Source organism: Ailuropoda melanoleuca, chromosome 11, assembly GCF_002007445.2.
Source record: "Ailuropoda melanoleuca isolate Jingjing chromosome 11, ASM200744v2, whole genome shotgun sequence".
In the NCBI taxonomy this organism is placed as follows: Eukaryota; Metazoa; Chordata; class Mammalia; order Carnivora; family Ursidae; genus Ailuropoda; species Ailuropoda melanoleuca.
In genome coordinates, this window is record NC_048228.1 from 72209798 (window position 1) to 72226100 (window position 16303).

The window sequence follows — 16303 nt, forward strand, 5'->3', positions numbered from 1 at the left end:
TTGAATAAAGAAATCACCATGGCCCCAGATTCCTTATTCTGGACAAGAGAAAAATGTCTCAATGGCCAACAGGATGGATTCTAGTGCTTATTTTAAATCTGCTTACAAGTCTGAGAAAGAAGCGTTTTGTTTTTTTGTGGTTTTTTTTTTTTTTTGGTTTGTTTTTGTTTTCCAGAATATCCAGTTTAACGGTGAAGTGAAGATGGCAGATTTGTTTTGCACAACCTCCATCAGCCCTTGTCAATCCCTCCCTCCTCTCCCATGGAGCTGGGACCCCTTCTACAAGGGGGTTTTGGGGACTTGAGGGTGGACGGGAGTCTTCCTTCCTCATCTAGGCTCCTTTTATCCCCCCCTTCTTCCTGGAAATCTGTAACTTGTCAATGGCTTTGTTTTTTCTTCTGAGATCCTGGAAATTGTGTTGTTTTTTGGCAGCATGAGATTGTTACAGTTTACCAGGAAACAGTGCGCGCAGAGCTAGGTCCTCTTTCATTCTCATTTAAAAAATAAATCGATAAAATCCAGGGCAAGTAGGAAGGACTGCTAAAGATTTATCTATCTAACTTCTCTCTGTGTGTGTGTGCGCGCGCGTGTGTGTTTGTAAACATGGCAATTAATAGAGCTCTGAAAGAGCTGATAACCTGGACCACAGTAGACTGGAAAAAAATAGTTTTGTTTGTGTGTGCATGTGTGTGTGTTGTTTTTGGAAGTAAACATGGTGCCGTAATAAAATTGATATGCAAGACCTAAAACCAATTGGATGGCTGAATCTCTTACCTCAAAAAACCCAGCAGCATTGTAGCTGCTGGGGGGGCGGCTGTGGGGTTAAGAATCAAGAGGAGAGGAGAGTAGGCTTTTAGGAACCATTAGGACAGACCTTAGTGTACATAGTAAAGCCAATAAACGACGTTAAAAAGAGAAAAGGTGATGGGGAAGAACATTCGGGACCACTTGTCTATGGAATTGACATCAGTCAAGTCGGGGATTTTGACCTTGAGCTGCGAGGCGCGCCGGCGAATGCGGCCCTTGCTGTGCGCGCCGTGCCGGTCCAGCGCGCGCCCGTAGCCCTCGCGGCTGCTCAGCGGCTTGCGGTACTGGATGCTGGCGCTGTCGTACGAGTACATGCTGGTGGCCTTGGGCTCGCTCACGCCCGTCAGCACTTCCGAGCCGCTCGTCTCGTTCCGGATTTCCAGGGTGCTGAGCAGAATGTTGCCGTGGGCGTCGACCTGACGAGAAAGGGACACGCTCAGGCACAACTGTCGGGACGCTGGCTGTTTTCATTAGCCTGTAACGGATGAACCCGCACGGGGCTCCCGAAAGACTGTCCCGCTGGCTGCACGGCCTGCTCTGCGTGCCTCCTGGACTTGAAGATTAGCTGTCATCTGTGTATCTCTCATCATTATTGACCTAATCTACTATCTATCTAATCCATCACCCGTCTAGGTCTGTTCGTCTCTCTCTCCCTCTCTCTCTCCCATCATCTGTCTATATCTGTCTGTCTCTACCTAATTCATCATCTGTCTATCTAATCTACCATGTACCTATTTAATCCATCACCTATTAGTCTGACTACTCTTCCATCTATATCTCTTCTGTCTAATCCTGCATTGATCTGTCTGCCAGTAGGCAGTCTACTATCTATCTAATCTACCATCTAGTTGTCTACCATTTATGTATTTATCATACAGCTATTTATTGTCTGTCTAATCTACCATCTAGCTAATCTTCTATCTACCATCTATCTGTTCATCCATATGTCATTTATATGTATGTATACTTATATATATCATTTATAACTATGGCACTTTTTCTTGTTACAAAAGTGGCACATGGAAGTAAGTAAAATTAGAAACAAACAGGAAACAAAAAAAGTAGAAATTTATAATTTCACCTTTGGAGTTCATTATTTTTAATATCCTGTTAGCCCTCCTTTTTTCTATTTGTATGTACTTACAAGCACAGGCTCACCTGGTATATTTTGCTTTGCAATCAGCTTTGGTCGGGGAATAGTGTACCTGGTCCTATTTCCATGTTAATAATTATTCCTCTGTGGCATCATTTATTAACAGTTTATATGGATAAAGCATAATTGGGTTCATCTAACGTTAGACGTTAAGGCTTGTTTTACTTTTTCAGTGTTATATAAACAAGCCTGCAAGGGACATCCTTTAGCTCCATAATTATTTCCTCAGGCAAAATTGCAAAAGTAGGATTCAGGGGTCAAAAGGATATGTCTGGCTGTACTTTGACTTTTGTGTCTCTACCATTATTCATTACTGCTTCCTGCCATGCCAGTGGTACCTATCCCAGATTTTCTCGGTTTTGTTTCTGCTATGCCCACACACATTTGAGGAACTACAGAAAATGGGAGCACGTTTGGCCTATAATGTGGCTTTGTTTAACTTCACGCTGATGCACTCTGCGAACTAATTTACCCTCAGAAGATAAGCTCGTTCATGCAAATGAGTCTGAAGTACTTCCACAGGCAGCACAGGTAGCGGTGTTTGAATCTCATGTTATTATCACAGTGCCCGAGTTACAGTAAGTGCTCTATAAATGCTTTCAAGCGAATCTCAGTAAACACTTTTGAATGCCAAAGGTATAGGTAAGCAGACAAAAAAAAACGGGTGACCAAAAAAGACAGAGTAAAGCATAGGAGGAGGCAAAGACAAAAAAGAAAGGTAGAGAGAGTGGTGGGATATCATGCTGGTGCATCACAGATGGTAGCTGCTTTGTATATGGTCCTTGTTTGTCACCTGCTACAGCCAAATGCCTCAAGTTTACTCCACTGATGGATCTGAGATTACAACCTGTGTCTTGTCTGATTCAAAACTTATGTGCTTTTTACTGAGAAAAGACTGCTTCATGGTCCTTGGCCTTCACCACATCCCGCAGTGAATTTAATGATGCATTTGATAGCTTTAAGCTTAGAGGTAGTCGGAGAGAGATGGTGACTAAATCTGGTGTGTCCCTCCACTGCCATCTATCATTTCCCTCAGTAAAGCATGTGGCTCCAGCCTAATTGAGCTACCCATTATGCCTTCACGGCACTTCTACTGGCTTCTTTATTCAGGGAGTTAATATTAATTTTTGTTGTTAATAACTACTATTTATTGAATCCTACTGCATAAATTATCTCGGTTATTTCTTATAGCAACACTATGAAATATATAATATTATCCTAGCTCAGCAGGTAGGGAAATAGAGATTCAGAGAGCTTAAGTAGATGGCCTGAGATTAAACAAAGAAAAAGTGCTCCATTTGGGATTAAAATACAGGATTTTCTTTGCCTTAAATATAACTTTCCCTCCTGTTTGCATGTTAATATATTTTCTTTAAAGGCTCCATTGAAATCCTACTTTTTGTGTGTACCTGTGTACCTTCCCTGATTATAGTAACTTCAAAAACCAACTTCCTCTCTCTCTCTTTCTCTCTCCCTCTCTCTCTCTCTGCAAGCAATATTGAGTACTATGTGCCAGGCATAGTGCTAGGTGTCCGGCATGTGTGTGTGTGTGCGCGCGCACACGCCCACGCGTGCGTGTAGGATGGAAAGTCATGCATATGAAAGTTTACATTGTGAAAAAGGATGGTAGCATTGAAGTGACAAGGAGCGAAGTGCTGAATTCTTTAGAAAAGGAACAAGTCCCTTAGAAGATAATCATGGTGCACATAATTCCGCTAGGCACTGTGGTGTTTCAGTCAAGGGTATCACAAAACATGGATTTTGTCCTTGAGATAATAATCTCCTTAGAGATACAGGAGTAAGATATAATTTGGGGAGTGACAAGAGTTTTTAGCCAAATGCTAAATGGTACAGCATAGACTACGATTAGGGGTTCCTAAAAGTCTGGGGGTCAAGGAAGTCTTCATGAAGGAGGTGAAGCTTGTCCTAGGCCTTAAAAGACGGGTAAAAGAACAAAGGATTGAGAGCAGAAAACTTTGTTCTTGGGGCGCCTGGGTGGCTCAGTGGGTTAAGCGTCTGCCTTTGGCTCAGGTTGTGATCCTGGAGTCCCGGGATCGAGTCCCACATTGGGCTCCCTGCTCAGAGGGGAGCCTGCTTCTGCCCCCTACCCTGCTCATGCTCTCTTACACTCTCACTCTCTCAAATTAATAAATAAAATAAAACAAAAGGGAACTGTATTCTCATCACGGTTTTGTTATTAAATCTATTTCTTCAGCTATAAATAAAAGGTTTTCACTAGGTAATCTCAAGGGTTTGTTTCTGACTTTTGACAGTATTATGAATAATATTCTAGGCAGAGGACACAGCATACTAAAAACAAAAACAAAAAACAAAAAGCCTTGTAAAATTGAATCACTTGATCTGTACTGTATGCATCATTAAGTCACATTATTATGAAATCTCCCTAAGTAAACAAGTTACTAGAATTTAGAATCAGCCAGTGAAGCATACAGATGTTCCTCATTACACAGAAGTCACGCAAAAGGTACATTTTATTAAGGTATTTTGGTTAACTTTGGTCCAGACTCAAATGCACCAGTAAATTGCATGATGTTTATTAGTTTGTGCAGATCCCTCAAAATATTTTGTCATTGAGCTAGACATCATTGCTCTATGTGGTTTGACATATAAAATAATCTGGTTCTACAAGTATTCTCGACAGCTGACTGCATTACTGTGTAGTTGAATCAACATTATCATGTTCTTTATCAGGGAAATTTAAGACGTGTCATGTGTTATGACCCATCCTCAGTCTCTCTCGTACACAGTCTAGAACTTCTAAAAACTAGTGCTACGGATTGTGCATGCACGTGTGTGCACCTGTGTGCGAGGCAGTGTGCTTGTGTATTTCTTCTGAAGCATGAATCTTCACTCCCCACCGTCTAAGCTTTCTGCTGCCTCATCAAGTGAACGCGGGGCAGCAATGCCACTGTTGATGCCAGCAAGCTTCTGGTTGGCTCTACCCGAACCCCTGCCCTTTGGAGAAGAGTGTCTTTCCTTTCACCTCAACCATATGAAAACACCCAAGATGTCCTTATACCCACAGTGGGCACAGCTTTCCAAAAATAATATCCGCGGGGAAAGCGGTCATTGTTTTCCTCACACCCTCAGAAGCAGCGAGGAGCCAGGTGGTAGATCACCTCAACATCTGCAGTGGTTAAATGCTGCCTCGTCCTTTAAGGGATCAACACCTCGGCCCAATCCAGACATCAAAGATTTCGCAACCTTGAGGAGGGAGGGGGCGAGGCAAATGAAAATGTCAACACACTTGATGTCTAGGGCAGACAAATAGATTTTCTAAAGCATTGCTAATGTTGCAATAACTGTTCATTTGGATAATCACTGCCCCACTCCTCATGTCGCCATAAAGGAAGGAACTTTCCACTCTAGTCCCCAAGACAGAAACGAAAGGATCAATACTTCCAGCTTCTTTTCCCTTTCTCCTCTCCCACTGCTCCCCACTGGGCATATGTGGGAGAAGGACACAGGCATACTTGGCTCCATGTCTTCTGGGTATTTTTCTCCTTCCCATCTGCTTACAGAGAAGGTGCAACGCAGTTAGGGATGTGCCCATTGAATCTGCTGGTGGCGAGTCCTGCACTTGTGCGTGGTTCCCGGGACTGGGGGGACACATCTGTCTAAATGGGGGGGTGTGAATTACCACATTACATTAACTATATATTCCTCAAACCAACATCACTGATTTTTTTTTAGGTTTAGAGCATGATTAAACCTAAATTTAGAGAGAATGAATATAATTGTTATCAAGACTTCAGGAGGGTTGACAAACCCTCTCTCTTCCTCCTCAGATAGAGGATCACAATGTAAGCTTGAGCTGACTGATATCAGGAAGCAGATCTGCAGCCCCAACAGCTCACTCATTGTTTGTCCTCACCTCCCTCCTTACTGGGGAGGTGCATTTTATGTGCTATAAGAGGTAATTTTTAGGTATGCCACGGATAAACATTTAAAATGTTTAATTGTTCATTCATCACTCATTTTTTCAGTAAGTGTTTACTGCATGCTTACTATGTGTCAGGCACTGTTCCAGACACTGATGAAGAAATCAGCCCCTCCATTAGTAATAGGACACCACGTCTCACATTTAAGAAATTCAAAGATCTCATGTAATAAAGCCCTTTACTTTTACACTCTCCTGAACAAACCCTGGGACTCCCTCCACCTCCAATTCATTCTAAATATTTTCCTGGATAAATACTGTGACCTCTTTCAAACTCGGGTTACTAATTCTTTTTCCCACAGACTTCCTGAAATTTGCTCATTTGTGAACATGAGATCCGCTTTCTGCCTGCGAAACCCTTCTCTCCTCCTCCCTCCGAAGGTCTCCTTTAAGCCTGCTGACCACAAGCAAATATTGGAGGGGTTCACATATAAAAGAAAGCCTGGGGTTTCACTGTGTCAGGACCGGCGGTGGGGAGGAACAATCCAGCTTCCAGCTGGTGAACCCTCTCCTTCCTTCCTGCAGTGCAGTGCTTACCACCCACAATATCTTGGATTTAAGATCTGAGGACACAGCAGTTCTGGGAAGATGGTGGACAGAACACAGGAGGTTCTTGAACTCTTGGCACTTACATTCTTATGGAGAAAAATGGGCAATACCTTCCTTCCTTCTAGAATTAGTTTTTTAAAATATCAGCATTATGAAGAAAACAAAGTAGCTGTATATATTGCTTTTATTGTATTAGGAAAATATAGCCAGCATACTAACTTGATTTTGTGCATGTTTTTCTTAACATTACATTCATGCTCAGATTTCATTATGATGAGTGAAAAATTTTAAGTAATGCATATTTCCTTATTTTCTCCCGACCTTACTACTGAACAGCCTATACAATAGCTCTGCATGGATGTTTAAAGGCTTCTTAATCTGCGAATAGTTAGAGCAGAACTCTTCTTACCCAACTTGTTCCTCCCCCTGACTGTCCCACTAGAATGTTGCTCTAGGAGGCAGGGACTTTGTCTAATTCATTATTGTTTTCTCACAGCTGAGACAAGTGCTTGGCATGGGAGCATTCAATAAATATCTACTGCATGAATGAAAGAATGAATGAATGATAGTACAGCTGGTAAAAGGGCAAGGTGCTAAATTGTGGGTATCAACTTGGCTAGGCTACTCACCTAGCTGTTTAGTCTAGCACTAGTCTAGATGTTGTTGTGAAGGTAATTTGAAGGTGTGACATTTCCAATCAGTTACTATAAATAAAGGAGAATCTATTTGATGATGTGGGTGGGCTTTTCCTATCACTGAAAAGTATTAAGAGCAAACACTTAAGTTTCCTGGAGAAGAAGAAATTCTGCCTCAAGATCATGCCAGAAATTCTGCCTGAACTTCTAGCCTGCCCTACAGATCTCACACACAATTGTAAGAGCCAAGTCCTTAAAATAAATCTCTTTTTTAGGTATATTGATTCTGTTCCTATTGGTTCTGTTTCTCTGGAGAACTCTGACTGACACAAACGGTGTGGCAAAGGTCACGAGGGTGGTTTTCAAATGACTAAAACATTGATGTGATGGCTCTATTTCTTCCCTCAACAGAACCCTGAGCAAATGTACAAATTCATTTTCTAGCTTGGGACTAGCTTTTCTCCCACCCCTTCCATCTTACTCACTCTCTCCTTCTCTCTGTCCCCAACATCCCCAAATGGTGCCTTAGGCTGTGAAAAATGTTGCCACTCACTGAATTGAACTGTTCTGGATATTTTCCATATGTAAATATAGCAGAACTCATTTCAGTGTAATTGGAATAAAATATAATCTTGTTTTCAGTGGCAGCTTTAAAGCCCTGTTGAGAAATACCTCTGGGCTCAATCTACTTTACAAACAGAAAGTTATTTCCTTCTTGCTAGCCAATTCAATTAGATTCACATTTACTGAGTGGTTCTGAAGTAGAGCACAGGAAGCCAAGGAAAGTGATGTTCGCCACGCAAAGAGCTGCCTTTCAGAAGCCCACAATCTATTTAATTGAGTTGTTTGGTGCGAATGGCTGCCTTCACCTGAAGGGAGCAGAGAGCCACGGAGCCACACCTCACATTTGCCCTTCCTGCTCATAGAATGTACCACGTTCATGCTGTTGCTGTCAGCCATTAGCTCTCACCAGGGCTGCCAAATGCCAATTCCTTCGTCTTAAATTCTTGAAACCTTTTGGTTTGGTGATGGGGGGAGAATGGGAGGCTTTGCCGGACATGATGTGTGTGTCTCTTTGCCATGTCCTGACAACTAGTGGTAGAAGCAGAAACTTTAATGTCCTTTCAAGAAGCTATAGAAGATTAAGAACAAACCTAAATAAATCTAAATAAATCCACACTCTATTATTTAGGAATTAGAGAAGGAAAAAAGATAAATGAAACAAGGTGCAAATTTCCAGAACATTACTAGGTAGACAATTTCTCTTGGATCCCTTTCTTTGCCTTTCTCCCATTCAGTGTATGAGCGGATCCAAATGGCTTTACTTTTGAACACATCCTGATTCTGACCACTTCTCCCCATCATCATGTCTTACTGAATAATTGATCTTCCTCTTTCCAGGAAGGAAGCCCTGTGGTCTTTTCTCTACACAGCAGCTGGAGTAATACTTAAAAAATGTAAACCAGACCATGTGTCCTCTGTTTAAATCTAGCTACTTCCCAAGACAAAGAATAAAATCCAGATTTCTCATCCAAATCCACGAAGCACTCCGTGATTTGAACTCCTGCAGGGACCTCTGCCCTCACTCCGACCGCTCTGGCCCTGGAGCTCTCTGCTCTACCCACACTGGTCTTTCCTTGGCGGCCCCCTGATGCTCCAACGTCCTCAGGGCATTTTCACCTGCTGCTCCTCTCTCCTGGAACGATATTGCTCAGATGGTTACCTGCCTAGCTCCACCTCATTTTCTTCACCATGTGATCATCATTTGCCATTATATCATGTATTTATTTACACATTTGTTATTCAACTGAGATGTAAGCTCCAGAAGGGCAGCTGCTCTTTTGTTACTCCTGTTGTTCATCATTGTATACATACCCCACCCCCCACCCCCCACCCCCGGGGGGGTTCGGGAAAAGAGGCTGAGACTGAGAAGGAGGGGCTGAATAAATGTCTATAGAATGAGGAACTCTGAAACTCAGACCTGGAGTCCTCTGTCTGAACTCTGAGTTTCAATGGCTAAGGACACGTAAGTGGCTAGAATCTCTAGGGTCATGGTTCTCAGATGTTATTGTGCATCTGAATCTATTGGGAAGCTTGTTAGAAATAAAGGTTTGAGCTCATTTCATCCTAAATTAAGGTCTTCCTAGTCTGCAGTCCAAGGGTCCTAGCTGATTTTGGTGTACCTAAAAATCCACAAAGCAGTTAACTGATTTCAAACAGCAAGACTGAATTACAAATATGCACTGTTTAAGCCTGAGAGATGCATCTCATGGAGGTTGGGGAGTAATTTCTTAAGTTGATGTGAGTGGGAATTTATTGAACTTTGAGGAGAGAATGACAGAAACAAGAAAACAAAGTACTTTATACATAGGAGCATTTTATACATGGGCTTAGGGAGTTCCAATATTTGAGATGAGTGCTTTCTACAATTAAATATAAAATGCATTATAATCAGCAAATTCATTGAACTCTGAATGATGCAGACAAAGGCCATTTTTTGGATTCATCTTCAGTGAATTCCCTTAAAATATTCATCCCAAATCTCTTCAATAATGTTTTGCTCTTCAGGTAACTAGAAGAAGGATTTTGGTCAGAGTATTCATTACTTTTCACATAGTTGAAAGGAGATATTTAAAATGTGGATGTCAATGTGCCTGTGAATGTCTTGGAGTTTGTGGAATACTGCACTTATGCAGATAAGTCCCTGTGACCGTATCACATTAGGTATGATCTTCTTAATAGCCATGGTTTCCTAAAGTAATCAAAAAAGCACTTCTATACTTTATTCCTCCCAACTGGAGAATATTATGAAGTAAAGGCCGAGTGAAGTTATCAATCACTTTAGATTCTAATACAGAGATTTCAGGAGAAGGAATTGCTGAGAAAAGTATCGAGGCGCCAGGGTGGCTCAGTCAGTTGAAAGTCCGAATCTTGATTTTGGCTCAAGTCATGATCTCAAGGTCGTGGGACTGAGTCCTGTGTAGCTCTGCATTGTGTCAGGTTCTGTGCTGGGTACGGAGCCTGCTTATGATTCTCTCCCTCCCTCTGCCTCTCCCCCACCTCCCTCTCTCTCTCTAAAAACAAAACAAAACAAAACAAAAAACAAGTATCAATGTAGGTTGAAAGCAATCTATTAATAATACACACCTATTATTACCACAGACTATCTCTAATCAAAATAGATGTCCTTCATTAGAAAATATTTATTACATATATTTTTAAATTTTGAAAGGTATCAAATAGTTCTCATTTCAGGAGAGGGTTAAAAATTTTGTTTTTGTAACACTAGGAATATAATAGGAAAAAAAGTTTCCAATTACACATGAATTTTAAGAGCATCCTGTTTGGTTTTGTAATTAATTCATTAGTTCACTTATTATAAGTCATTTAAGTGCCTGCATTGTGCCAGGCTCTATGGTAGGCATTGGAACACCAAAGGTGGAACCTACAGAGTCTGCATTCAAGGCCTAGTCTACTTTTCTTTACAGCATTTACTATTATCTGGCATTGTATGTGTGTTTGTGGGTGTCCTGTTCATTGTTTGTGTGTGATGTATTTGTGTGTATGACGTTCATTGTCTTTCTCTCTCATCGAAATGAAAGGTTTTATTTTATTCATTGCTGACTATACCCAGTGTATAGACGGTATTCCCATGCTGTGCTCTCATTAAATATTTGTTAAAGTTAAATATCAAATATTTTTCAAATTAAAAAAAAAGTAGGCATAGTGTGCAGTGGAAAGCTTAGAAGGAGCATCAACTTAGCTTGATGAGTGAGGGAAGACGTCAGTCAAGAGATGAATTCTAGGGAACAAGCCAAAGTTACTAAAGAGTGAAAACATGGCAGTCTGGGAAAACCATGAGTTGCACTTCTGGAACAAAGAGTGTGTTGGTGAAGGGGAAAAGGAGGAGGAATGGAGCAGAAGAGGAAAGCAGAATGAGATCACAGTGGGTGCTGGATCCCTCATTAAGGAGTATGGATATTTTCCTTCTGGCAGAGTTGAAGGTGGATTATGGTGGATGCCTACTGGTTTGACCTGTCTGATTCTGTACCACCCTCTTCTCAAAACATTACCTGATATTTCTTGGTGCATGTGGTTGAGGTAGGCCTAATTGCATCTTTGAGGCTCTAGGGGTAGTCATGTGATCCAGACCTGAGCATCTAGTGTTTTCCATCTTTCTGGTCAGAGAGATTGATTTCTGCATGAGAATATGACTTAAATTGATCCAAAAGATTCAATCCTAAGACTTTTTTATTGTTGTTGTAACTCCTGGGTATAAGACAGTACTTTTGGGTTAGGGTTGTAGAGCTTTGAACATAAGAACTTTGGTGTTTAGGAACCACCATGCAGGAAGGGTCTACTGAAAGTAAAGCCAATATAAAGGAAAGCAGAGTTAAGAGATGAAGAGAGATGCTTTCTGATGACATTATTTAAATATCTGGATATAGCCACATGTGAAATTAGAACCATTCATAGACCTTCCATTTGTGTATGTCCAAACCCCCCACCTTTTTATTTTCTTTTATTATTATTACTATTTTAAAAATTATGTTATGTTAGTCACCATACAGTACTTCATTAGTTTTTGATGTAGTGTTCCATGATTCATTGTTTGTGTATAACACCCAGTGCTCCTTGTAATACGCGCCCTCCTTAATACCCATCGCCACCCCCCCCCTTTTTCTTAAGCCTGTTAAGTAAATTAAATTTCTTTCTCATTTACAAAAGAATCCTAGCTGTTTGGGTATAGAAGAAAATGGACACTAGATGCAAGAGGGAAAATGAGAGAGAGAGAGAGAAAGAAAGAGGGAGAAGGAGGGAGGAAGGGAGACTGATTTGTGCATCTGGAAAGGAAAATTAGACTGTTGAAGCATCTAGAGATTAACGACATTAAGCCAAGAGTGGAGAACAAAGCATGAACTGAGGACAACAAAAAGAAGCTCATGAACTGTTAACACAGGCTGTCATGAGAAATCAGCCCAGAAATCAAATGTCCTGCCTGAATGTCTCCCAAACCCAAGATGCTAAGTCAGAAATGTTAAAATTTCATCAAAGGCTGAGAGAAGTGTCCTAGGTGGCCTGAGGACAAGGTGAGCGATGTGGGGTAGGTCCCAGGCTCAAAGGCTAATGTAGGTATCCATCTGTTTCGAGCTAGTTTTAAGGAAAGAACTATTGACCTTTAGGATGCCTGTTTTCACAAGCATTATGTATCCTGGAATTAATCACAGTACAGGGTTGATTTCCATTTAGAAAGTTGTCTGACAGTGTAGATGTCGAAAAGTGTCTGAAACTAGATGACACTCCACAGAGAATTGGAATGAGAGAAAAGAGGCCAGATCACAGTATCAATATCTGATTCCGAAGGGAAATTCTATTTCTTAACTGTTGGGGTTACAACTGCACATTTGGTGTGAATTTTTGGCAGATCCCACTGATGTCCCCCATGACTTAAATGATTTTGAATCAGTATCTGATTACAGACCGCCCATGCAACCATTCCACTTTAGGTGGGTCTATTTGCAAATGGGCAGGCATGTGGCCAACCGACACAACCATGTATATTCCAGGTAAGTATAAAAGTGGCTCAGAAGTAGCTTACTTACAGCCTACTTATACTGTGAAACCTATCTTTCAAAACTCTAAATACCATCTCTAGTTTCAAATGATGCCTGAGGGGTTCATGAATCTATAGTCTTTATCACCTTGGAGGTTGAAACTCTCCTAACGTCTGGATTCAGCATCTGTACTCCTATAAAAAGATGCTTCAGTGCAGCCGGTGGAAATATAAATCAAGACAAAGCAAGCACTTGGAAGCTTCAGTACAAATAACCCTTGACATGACTGCCCAGCCACGGCTATCAAAAGTAATGTGTAATAAATGAATGATGCCACGCTGTGCTCTATGGCACCAAGGCAAATACTAGGGTCCCTCAAATGAAAATTGTCTGGGACCACAGCACATCCATCATTTGAATCCAACTGTTTACAAGTATCTAAAAGAAAAGGGGAGGATCATCCAGCCATTATATGAAAGGAAAAATCTAATATTATTTTCTATTTTTTAAAATTTAACCAAGGGGTATCATTCTTAAATACCACACAGGTGGCATTATTATCTTAACTGCTGGAGATAATACACTGAACAGATGAAGTAATACACTTGCTTTGTTATTGAAGATTATATCTATCTGCTGTTACAGGACACTGCGATTCAGAAAGAAAAGTGGGGACTGATATAAATCATGCCTTCAAAATGTTAAAAATCAAAGTGACAGAAATAGTAAGAAAGTTTGGAGCAGAAGCTAAAGTGGACTACAGATATTCTTCTTCTTACTTATTATGACTATGTAAGGGTTTTATAAAATATTATGATGTAACATTCAGTAACTTGGGTGGTACCTAAGAACTCATCCTGAATGGAGAAGGGTTCTCTAGAATTTATTAATCCAACAAATATTTATTTGTTTTTTTCTCTGTTCTAGCCACTGAGTAAAGAACAATAAACATAATATACAAGGACTTTGATGTCAATCCTTGGGAAACTTGCAGTTTAATAAAGAAATAGGCATTAAAAAAATAATTAAGTAAACACATATTCATTGTTATGGTAAATCCTATGGTGGAAAAGCACAGGATGTGGTGAGGACAAATAACAATGGTACAAAATATAAACCAACACCGGGGGGGAGGCGGGGTGTCAGTTAAGACATCCTTGAGGTAGTAGCATTTATGACAAGAACTAGTGCAATGGAAAAACTGAGAGATGGCCAGTATTACCTTTAATTTCACGAATCTAATCTTTTCTTCTTCTTCTTCATTTTTTTTTTTAGAGAGAGAGAATGTGTGCACGTGGTGGGGGAGGGGCAGAGGAAGAGAGAATCTTAAGCAGTTCCATGCTCAGTGCAGAGCCCGTCATGGGGCTTGCTCTCACGACCCTGAGATCATGACCTGAGCCAAAATCAAGAATCGGACACTTAATGGACTGAGCCACTCAGGTACCCTGTTCTTCTTGTTTCTTTTCTTCTTTTTTTTTTTTTTAAAGATTTTATTTATTTATTTGACAGAGATAGAGACAGCCAGCGAGAGAGGGAACACAAGCAGGGGGAGTGGGAGAGGAAGAAGCAGGCTCATAGCAGAGGAGCCTGATTGGGGCTCGATCCCATAACGCTGGGATCACGCCCTGAGCCGAAGGCAGACGCTTAACCGCTGTGCCACCCAGGCGCCCCTCTTCTTGTTTCTTAATCCTTTCTTCTGTTGTATAAAATCTGATGCTAATCCGTCTAATGCATTTTCAATCTATGATTTCCATTGGTTTTTTTCCATAGTTTCAAATCTTTTCCTGAAACTCCCCATCTCTTCATATATTATATTAAGCTCATTCTATGGACTTTAAAGTTTTTATTTTGAAATTATTGTAGATTCCTAGAAAGTTGTGAAGATAGCACAGAGAAGTGCCATGTACCCTTCACCCAGTTTCTCTCATTGACTACATCTTATTTAACTATTGTACAATATTACCGAGGAAGCTGACATTGGCATACAGTATGTCTAGTTCTATGTAATTCTATTACATGTGAAGATTCACATAACTACCACTGCAAGATACAGAATTATTCCACCACTGCAAAAATCTGCCTTGTGCTACCCCTTTCTAATTAATCACACTCAATCCCTCCCCTCCATCATTAACTCCTGGCAACCACTAACCTGTTCTTTTGAGGCATATTATATAAATAGAATCATACAGTGTGTAATCTTTAATGATGGACTTTTTTTTTCTCACTCAGCATAATGGCCTTGAGATCCATTCAAGTTGTTGTATGCATCAATAGTTCATTACTTTTTATTGGGCTAGTGTTCCATATTATGAATATACTACAGTTTGTTTAACCAATTGCCTATTATAGGATATTTCAGTTGTTTGCAGTTTTTGGCTATTTCCTATGAATTTCTAAATACATTAATTGTAGTGATTATTATTAATTGTGGTCCTTATCTTTTAAGCCAACATTGAGACTTTTGCAGTTCTGTTTCTATGACTAAATTTTTTCTCTTGAGCATGCCTTCCTGTTTTCTCTCATGCCTAGTAATTTTTTATTGTATATTAACTATGTTAATGATACACTGTATAGACTCTAGATTCTGTTATTTTCCCTAACAAATGTTGGGTTTTGTTTTAATGGCAGTTAAATTACTAATAGGTCACCTAGAATGTGTAGTGACTTGGTTTTATGTGTAGTTAGGGTGAGTCTATTTTAGTGTTTCCTTAACTCAAGGAGAATCCCTTATTTTTGTTCTTTTCCAGCCTTTCAGCTATTTTTCCTTTCCAGACTTCTTAACATTTTGTACATTTGTAGTTCAGGGATCAACCATGGATTTGTGGGAAGTTTATATTCAGATTCGGAGTTTCTCTTGTGGCTCACTTCTTTCTAAGATTTCTAGGAACTCTGGAAGTATCAGACTCCATGTTCTGACTCATCAGACCAATAAAACTGTAGTTTTTGTTTTGTTTTGTTTTTTGCTGAAGTTCTGCTGTCCCACATCCCCCAGACTGGGGAGAGACCTCAGGGCAAAGATATATAAATAGAGATTTCACACAGTGTCATTCCCTTCCTTTGAGGGTTCTCTTTTAGTTTTTGCTTGTTTTCCGTTACTCTTTTATGTCTTCAAGCAGATTTTAATACATTTTTGCTCAGGGTTTATAATTTTTAATCCACAGGAGGGTTAGTCCGATATAAACTATTTTTTCATATCTTAACATGATTTGTTTATTAATTTTGGCATAATTTTGTCCATTTGTGTTTCTGTGAAAAGCATTTGTGGAGTTTTTAACCTTGCTTTCCATGGATAAAAACACATTTTTATCTTCTTTAACTGCTTCATCTCCTGACAATGATGGATTTTTCTACACTTTCTGGTGGGATTAAAATTTAAAATGTCAATTCACCTGGACTAAAAGTTCCCTGATTTGAGATCCAGTGAAATCTTACTATATTTGAGCCCAATGTTACTCAAACAGCCTGCTTAGGAAATAAAGATCAGTTAGACACATTTTACTTATTTATTTTCCAGTCACTAAGTCCTCTTCAGAGCAATATATATTATACATCTAGATATGCTATGACATACAATGCTTTCCTTTTGCCTTTATTTGTCCCATAGACCTTAGAAAAGTTCTTTGCTATCCTGGGTGGAATC

General features: G+C 40.1%; 1 protein-coding gene across 1 annotated transcript in view; it reads right to left on the bottom strand.

Annotated features, from left to right (window-relative positions):
- Positions 1-684: 684 nt before the first annotated feature.
- GABRB1 (gamma-aminobutyric acid type A receptor subunit beta1) overlaps positions 685-16303 on the bottom strand; it is a 352274-nt gene continuing 336655 nt past the window's right edge. The window contains exon 9 of the mRNA XM_034670952.1: positions 685-1223. Coding sequence (XP_034526843.1) covers positions 876-1223 — 348 coding nt within the window. The 3' untranslated portion in view covers positions 685-875. The remainder of the gene's footprint in view (positions 1224-16303) is intronic.